Raw genomic sequence first — 9,044 nt, forward strand, 5'->3', positions numbered from 1 at the left:
AGTTTTCATACAAAGTTGCATGAATTCTAAAGCATGTTTTAAAACAATGTTAGTTTTAAGTGTTGTTACTGTTAATACTTAACAATTTGTCCTCGTAGCTCCTTAACTATTAGAGATATTGAAAAAATGTCAAGAACAAAAATGTTTTATTTTTTAGAGTAAAATCTAAAAACAAAATAAAATACAGGGTGTTCCATAAGAAATTTTAAAGTTGGCAGCCATATTGGAAAATGGCGGCCACAATGAAAAAATCTGAAATCGTATTCTTGAGTGAAACTTAAAACTGAGCAAGTTTCAAATTTAAAGTGAGGTGCTAAGTCCTGTAATTAAAAAGTTAGCTATTGGATCACTTTAAAAAACTCACCCTGTATATACGTATAATAACCCTTACCCTTTACCAGTTTGTCAAAAAAATTGACTACTCGGCAAGACAACTGCAATATAGCAGTGTGTGAGAAGTTTTAAAACTAGTATTACACAGTTGAAAACCCTTTAAAAAATAATGAGGCATGTAAGCAATTGTGAACTAACTCGTACAACAAATAATCGATATAAAAATGTATATACCGATGTATGTATGTATGTAAATCGGATGTATGTATATCGATGTATCGGATGTGTGTACTGATGTATGTGTGATGGATGTATATGTAGTCCTTTGCATTATCGCAGTGGTAATATTTTGGGGTAATATTTTTTCTTTGCAAATACAGTAAGAGGGTTTCTAAAAAGAAAAGAAAAGTCCTTACCGTTCATAAATATATTGCAGTAAATTTAAATATTTTTCAAAACGTTGGATCTTTTTTAAGATTATAATTTATTATATACCGTATTTAATGTAATTTTTCTCAGATTTATGTTTTGAACATAAAACAATATTTTTTTTAATTTTCTCTGGTCTCCTAAAATACCAGTAGTAAATTTGATGTCTATTACATCGGATCCTATAACTTCGCCTAAGTATGTTTGTATTTGCAGAAATAAGCTACGTGAGGTGTACAAACGAGGTTACATGTGATTATGGAACTCATTTAAGACTTTGTACCGACATGTTGGTCATAAACATTGATAGTTTGGTCTACGACATGATAGGCGTGACGCCCCTACAGGGAGGTAATCACTGTTTATTATGGAAGCAGTGCACTCTGGTGTGGCATTGGCGCGGTTATGCTGCACATAAATTCGCGATGCAGACTGCCTTGTCGCCTAGACTATGACGGTTGACGGGAGAGAGAGAGAGAACGCGAGGTTGTTGTACCCTATCCTAGACCTAGACCTTGCAATAACCAGTCTAGCCGCCATCTTGCAGCCTGCTACTCTAATAACTCTAATAAAACATCGCTTCTACGAAGGTGACGAAAAAAACGACCAATAGCAAAAGAAGTGGTAGGTTGTGCAGGTCTCTTTTGTTTGCGTAATAGCAATGACTACTGAACTAATTTTTGAATTGCGGTTCAGTAGCCTTCGCTAATAGCGTAAAGTTCTCATATGTTCTGGAGTACAATAAGCCAACTTACGTACAATGATTAACTGTATATTGAGCAGTTTTAATATCAGTACCAATTTTATAAACTTAAACCATAAATTTTAAACACAATGTCTCCAAATCTCCGTGTACCACGCGCCTATGAGGTCTTCAATACAATGCATACTGACTTTATTCTATGAGGATGTTTCTTATTAAATCGTTACAGTGAATGTATAAACAGTACCAGAAACTAGAATAGCAATAGAAGTTATGTTTGATCGATGATTATTTACATTTTGTGGTGAAAAGATGTGAATTGCCAGATCTACTTTAGTCCTCTACTAAATTTACCACAATTTACCAAATTTACCACAGCACAAAGTAGGCCTACTGACTCAATAATATTTTCACTTCAGCCCCAGATTTCTACATATCAAATTACCCACACCTAAAACAGTTTCGGGGCGAAAGTAATGTCGCTCTGTGGGAAGTGGGAGGATTGTTCTAAACCACAATGGCTGAAAGTGACAATCTCTCACACCCGACCCAGTGTCCGTGAGCGACGTTTCGTGGTCGAATTTCGGCCATCCTCCGGGCGTTCTGGCGCGCGACTGCGACCTTCACCTGGGGTTGTTGCGCTCCTCTGACCTTGACTCTGTCCTCTACCTCTCGCTGTCGTTGTCCCCTCTGATACATTACTCGCTCCTGCTCCAAAGTAGCATACCTAACTTCATAATCCAGCATAGCATAGCTGACTTCATCCCACAGCTCCAGCATAGCATACCTGGCTTCAAGTATAGCACAGATGTTTTCATCCTTCGGCTCCAGTAAAGCATACCTGACATCATGATCGGGCATAGCTGCCATTATCCTACAGCTCCAGCACAGTATAGCTGACTTCGTGATCCAGCCCTAGCATAGCTGACTTCGGGATTCAGTCCTAGCATAGCTGACTTTGAGATCCAGCCCTAGCATAGCTAACTTCGAGATCCAGCCCTAGCAAAGCTGAAAACGAGATCCAACCCTAGTATAGCTGACAACGAGATCCAGCCCTAGCATAACTGACTTCGAGATCCAGCCCTAGCATAACTGACTTCGAGATCCAGCCCTAGCATAGCTAACTTCGAAATCCAGCCCTAGCATAGCTGAAAACGAGATCCAACCCTAGCATAGCTGACAACGAGATCCAGCCCTAGCATAACTGACTTCGAGATCCAGCCCTAGCATAGCTAACTTCGAGATCCAGCCCTAGCATAGCTAACTTCGAGATCCAGCCCTAGCATAGCTGAAAACGAGATCCAACCCTAGCATAGCTGACAACGAGATCCAGCCCTAGCATAACTGACTTCGAGATCCAGCCCTAGCATAGCTGACTTCGAGATCCAGCCCTAGCATAGCTGACTTCGACATCCAGCCCTAGCATAGATGACTTCAAGATTCAGCCCTAGCATAGATGACTTCGAGATCCAGCCCTAGCATAGCTGACTTCGACATCCAGCCCTAGCATAGATGACTTCAAGATTCAGCCCTAGCATAGATGACTTCGAGATTCAACCCTAGCATAGCTGACTTCAAGATTCAACCCTAGCATAGATGCACACTACTCGTTGTTTATTAATGATTTTTTAAGTAAGCTCTTGTATAGATATTTTGACGAGCACGAATCATTTTGCTGAATATGTATTTTGACCAATAATTCGAAGAATCATCGAGAATATAATTCAGACACAACAACAATCAATTAGTTGTTGTAATCTTTTCAACGCAAGCTGTAAAATGTTAGCTTAAAATTCAGCAAACTAAGTGTATTTGTGAAAATACGTCTATTTATTAATTTTTTTTAATATGGCTGTTTTTAGTTTGACAGTGATATTTTGTTATTGATTACTTAAATACCAATTTATGATTGTTTATACTCTTAATGTATTCATCCTGGATTGTTTCTGATCTGGCCAATCCATAACTAACTAGGAGTTGTATATCTCCTCAGCAGGCCATCTTGGTCACAGGTTTGGTGGCCATCTTGGCCTCTCGAGGTAGTTGCTCTATCTCGACCTTGACCTTGTAAGATCTCCTCTCCTTTGTCTATCGCCATTTATAATTTTGACTAACACTTCAAGGTCTCTTTTTCCTTAGTGTGATTTGAGTTTTTAGACTTAAATGTCAGATGCCGATGACTTATTTTACTAAATTATATTAGGTACAATTTGTCATTGCGACTTTTCGAGTATCTCCAAGGCACACAATACATTTTTACCTTTATCATTCGAGCACCCATTGAACTTTTCCGCTTACCGGACCCATTTTCGTGTAAAAGTATGTTTTGCACACTATTTTTAGTAAAAAGAAATATTTTGTTGATTGATAGGTTTTAAGTTTAAAATATTATTTATGCACGTTCTTGAAATATTTCCAGTTATTTAATCGAGATACGCTTTGTTAACACACTCATTACTGAAATAGTAATAAGTAGTTTCAGTGCATGTTTCCTTATAATCCTGAGTATTTAGTTAATTGGACTCAAGTAACTAAGGGCAGGTAACTAGGCCAGGCTCGAATTTATTAAATCACGTCTTGTTAGTTAAACGACAATTTTAATGATGTTAACTTGACCAAAGTATATTCATCTTGCAGTCAGGAGCTGATAAAGCTGTACAGCCGAGGCAGATCCATTAAGTGATGTTTATGTTGTTTTATAACCTGAGAGCGTAAAGTGGTGTTGACGATATTTTAAATATTGGGGGCGGAACAACATTGTAACGGGGTAAAAGCTTTTAATTGTGTCAGCGATAAAACGAAAAGCTAATGGGTTTGAATTAAACATTAAGTTAAATTAAATTAAATGTATTGTAATTTATTTTTTCATGTTACTGTATAATGAATTTCAATTAACAGTACGGGTGGTAAAAATCACAACAGATAAGTAGTAAGAGTTAACTGACTGCACGAGTATGGTCAAAACCCTGGATTTCTTTGCATGAAAAAATTACCTTTATTTATTTTTCCGTGGTTTTGTTTCTCTTTTTACTACCATATTATACAGGGTGCTCCGTAAGCAAGTACAAAATAATAAATAAAGGGTGTTATGAATCAAAATTATACACAAATCAAGAACTTCATATTTTCCAGTTGTAAGCGAGATATCCACCATTTTGTTTGTTTCAAATGTAGCCTATATTTTCAAAACTATTAAGGATATTTTTACGATATTTAGTATACAATTAGAAGTACCAATAATAAAATATAAACCATATATGTATGAAAAATTAAACATTGAAAAATATGTTTTGGTTCCGAAATATCGGCCATTTTAATTTATATAGTTTAAAATGCAAAAATAATGCCAAATTCTTTTTTTAAATGCCAAAAACCCTTTCATTGATCATTTTAAATTTTCTGTCAAACCACACCAAGTTGAAAAATATCTAAGAACAAATAGCTGAAATATCACAGTTTTTAGATGTACAACAACATAAAAAATGAGACGCATTCTGACTAGCTTAGACTCAAACTAAAAACCATATTATTTTTCCTATTTGATATTCAACCTCTTTGAATTTGATATTTGATAGGAAATTGTAAATGCATACAAAAGTGTTCTTGACATTTTTCATATAATCTACCATTTTTAAGTTTTAAATGCTAGTAGATGTACAAATTTTAAATAAATAAATAACATGTTATGTTTGTATAGGGTCAACAAGTTAAAATGGTACAGTATTTGATAACGTTGTCAGCTAAGCGTTGTCATGTGAATAAACGTTGTAGTAATAGAGATCGATGTAATAAACATGATGCTTTTTAAGCCGGTCGAGTTAGTATGACTTAATTTATTAAAATATTTCTAATAATTGAGCATCCGCAATGTGCCATGCACTTGAATGCCTAGAACAACCACAATCAATCCGATACCATTGTGTATGTAGTCTATACAATAACGCTTATTATGCAGTTGTCTTGGGAAGCGAACTAATTGGTATTGACGACCATATTGTTATAAAATTGGGCCAAATTTGACAAAATAAGGATAGTTAACAATGGTAAGCAGTACCTAACGCAATAAGAGTTACATCCCTTTCCCAGTCATCCTACTTAGCAGATTTTTTAGAATTGAGGTGTTATTTTAAAGCTTATGACTAAGCGGACAGTAAAATGGGTTTAAACTAAAGAGGGAATTTCCTTTAGGGTCCCCCTCTTTATTTCCAAAGTTCGCTTTCCTAAACTCAGTGATGCTCACCCACTTCCTTCATACATGTGTAAATTATAATAATTTAATAATTCATCGTTCAGTTGAATGTATAACCACAGTCAATACGAGACAAAACAATGTATGAAAATGGATTTTAAGTAGGCTACCTTTTTGATATTTGTAACCTGATTAAGGTAGATATCAACACATTTACTATATTATAAATTAGTGGTTTGGTTAACCTAATGACTCTAGTAATACTGTACCACATAATCTTAGAAAATTAAAAGGGTAACGCATTATTCGCTTTGCGTCAGAAACAAGTTTTGAACAAAATTCAAATGCTTAATTTGCACTTTGGTCTCTGTTTCCCAACATGTTGTTACCGCATGGTATTAATTATTGATGGCAATGTATTGCTGAGTGATGTAACAGTCTCCATCATAATTGTTGCACTTGTGACCATCACAGTGCCGGTTGTAGTTGTTCATTGATGCACATATATTTGTTTACTTGTGATATTGTTTATTTTTGTTGTCGCTTGTCGTTGTCGCCTGACACGCGGATGGTTGTTGCAACTGGGACATGGTTGAATGTTGTCGCTTGTCGTTGTTGCCTAACACGCGGATGGTTGTTGCAACTGTGACATGGTTGAATGTTGTCGCTTGTCGTTTTTGACTCGCACGTGGATGGTTGTTGCAACTGTGACATGGTTGAATGTTGTCGCTTGTCGTTGTTGCCTGACACGCGGATGGTTGTTGCAACTGTGACATGGTTGAATGTTGTCGCTTGTCGTTGTTGCCTGACACGTGGATGGTTGTTGCAACTGTGACATGGTTGAATGTTGTCGCTTGTCGTTTTTGACTGGCACGTGGATGGTTGTTGCAACTGTGACATGGTTGAATGTTGTCGATTGTCGTTGTTGCCTGACACGCGGATGGTTGTTGCAACTGTGACATGGTTGAATGTTGTCGCTTGTCGTTGTTGCCTGACACGTGGATGGTTGTTGCAACTGTGACATGGTTGAATGTTGTCGCTTGTCGTTTTTGACTCGCACGTGGATGGTTGTTGCAACTGTGACATGGTTGAATGTTGTCGATTGTCGTTGTTGCCTGACACGCGGATGGTTGTTGCAACTGTGACATGGTTGAATGTTGTCGCTTGTCGTTGTTGCCTGACGCGCGGATGGTTGTTGCAACTGTGTCATGGTTGTATGTTGTCGCTTGTCGTTGTTGCCTGACACGCGGATGGTTGTTGCAACTGTGACATGGTTGAATGTTGTCGCTTGTCGTTGTTGCCTGACACGTGGATGGTTGTTGCAACTGTGACATGGTTGAATGTTGTCGCTTGTCGTTTTTGACTGGCACGTGGATGGTTCTGTGACATGGTTGAATCTTGTCGCTTGTCGTTGTTGCCTGACACGCGGATGGTTATGCAACTGTGACATGGTGGAATGTTGTCGCTTGTCGTTTTTGACTGGCACGTGGATGGTTCTGTGACATGGTTGAATGTTGTCGCTTGTCGTTGTTGCCTGACACGTGGATGGTTCTGTGACATGGTTGAATGTTGTCGCTTGTCGTTTTTGACTGACACGTGGATGGTTCTGTAACATGGTTGAATGTTTTCGATGGTAGTTGTTGCTGACACGTGGATGGTTCTGTGACATGGTTGAATGTTGTCGCTTGTCGTTTTTGACTGGCACGTGGATGGTTCTGTGACATGGTTGAATGTTGTCGCTTGTCGTTGTTGCCTGAAACGTGGTTGGTTCTATGGCATGGTTGAATGTTGTTGCCTGACACGTGGATGGTTCTGTCACATGGTAGAATGTTGTTGCTTGTCGTTGTTCCTGAAACGTGGATGGTTCTGTGACATGGTTGAATGTTGTTGCTTGTCGTTGTTGCCTGAAACGTGTTTGGTTCTGTGACATGGTTGAATGTTGTCACTTGTCGTTGTTTCCTGAAACGTGGTAGGTTCTGTGACATGGTTAAATTTTGTTGCTTGTCGTTTTTGCCTGACACGTGGATGGTTCTGTGACATGGTAGAATGTTGTTGCTTGTCGTTGTTGCCTGAAACGTGGATGATTCTGTGACATGGTTGAATTGTTGCTTGTCGTTGTTGCCTGACACGCGGATGGTTGTTGCAACTGTGACATGGTTGAATGTTGTCACTTGTCGTTGTTGCCTGAAACTTGGTTGGTTCTGTGACATGGTTGAATGTTTTTGCTTGTCGTTGTTGCCTAACACGGATATGGTTGATGCAACTGTCACATGGTTGAATGTTGTCACTTGTCGTTATTGTTTAACACGTGGATGGTTCTGTCACATGGTAGAATGTTGTCGCTTGTCGTTGTTGCCTGTCACGTGATGGTTCTGTGACATGATTGAATGTTGTCGCTTGTCGTTGTTGCCTGTCACGGGATGGTTCTGTGACATGGTTGAATGTTGTCGCTTGTCGTTGTTGCCTGACACGTAGACGTTTCCATGTTTCTGTGACATAGTTGAATGTTGTTGCTTGTCGTTGTTGCCTGACACGTGGTTGTTCTTGGACTTGGTTCAATGTTGTCGCTTGTCGTTGTTGTGGTAGCGGAGATGCGTTGCAGTTACGCAGGGATGCAGTTCTTGACCCGGTCACCAGCGGGCGGTGGGGGCGGCATTGATCTGGGGGCTGCTGTGGCGGGGGCGGCAAGGTCGACGTCCGCCACCTCCGGGCGTTCACCGTCGTCATGGTAACCTGACCTTGACCCCCCTACCCTCTCCCCCACACCGGTGCAGTTCCGCCACATGTTCGATAACGCGGGAAAATACAGCTCAATTGTACCTATAGTATAGTATCGTTCAATACGTAATAATTTTTGATTGTTTGTCGTACATAAAAATAGTGTTATCATAAGGTGTACTTTAAATGTTAACATAATACTGTACGCATTTTTTTTAAGAAAGTTTTTTTTACGTTTTTCTTAGTTGTCATTTTATATATTTTTTTGTTTTTATATTTTAAATGGCGTAAAACGTGAATATGGGGTAATCAATAAATTTCAAAATATCTCTTTATAGATTGTGTTATCGTTCACAATTATTAGTAATGGAAATATAGGTACTAATAAAAATACAAATTTTAATTATTTTATCTATCTTTCGAAGAGTTCACCTTCCATGATCCTGTACAAACCTTTAGATAATTCATTATTATCTCAACCTTTCCGATCCCCATCTTTTTTACAAATATTAATTAGGTGTACATTTGTTTTGATACATATATTTACTTAACTCATCAAATGTGTTTACTTAGTAAAAAATGCACTGTAAGATTTGTAGTTGCTTTCCAAAATATTATGTTCTAGTCTCACGATACATGTAATGCGTTTTGTTAAGTACCACATATTGTTAT

At 38.2% G+C, this 9,044-nt stretch overlaps 1 protein-coding gene across 1 annotated transcript; it reads right to left on the minus strand.

Annotated features, from left to right (window-relative positions):
- Positions 1-6,166: 6,166 nt before the first annotated feature.
- LOC128999346 (uncharacterized) lies at positions 6,167-6,988 on the minus strand. The gene has a single exon (XM_054425801.1). The coding sequence runs from the start codon at positions 6,986-6,988 to the stop codon at positions 6,167-6,169; it is 822 nt and encodes a 273-aa protein (XP_054281776.1).
- Between the last annotated feature and the right edge of the window lie 2,056 nt (positions 6,989-9,044).

The sequence above is a fragment of the Macrosteles quadrilineatus genome, unplaced genomic scaffold (assembly GCF_028750875.1).
Source record: "Macrosteles quadrilineatus isolate MER2022 unplaced genomic scaffold, UCM_ALF_1.0 Scaffold_1__1_contigs__length_201487025, whole genome shotgun sequence".
Classification (NCBI taxonomy): Eukaryota; Metazoa; Arthropoda; class Insecta; order Hemiptera; family Cicadellidae; genus Macrosteles; species Macrosteles quadrilineatus.

What these genes read in the sequence shown, in the direction of transcription:
- LOC128999346 (XM_054425801.1), bottom strand. Translation starts at nt 6,988, where the DNA reads ATGTCACAGTTGCAACAACCATCCACGTGTCAGGCAACAACGACAAGC.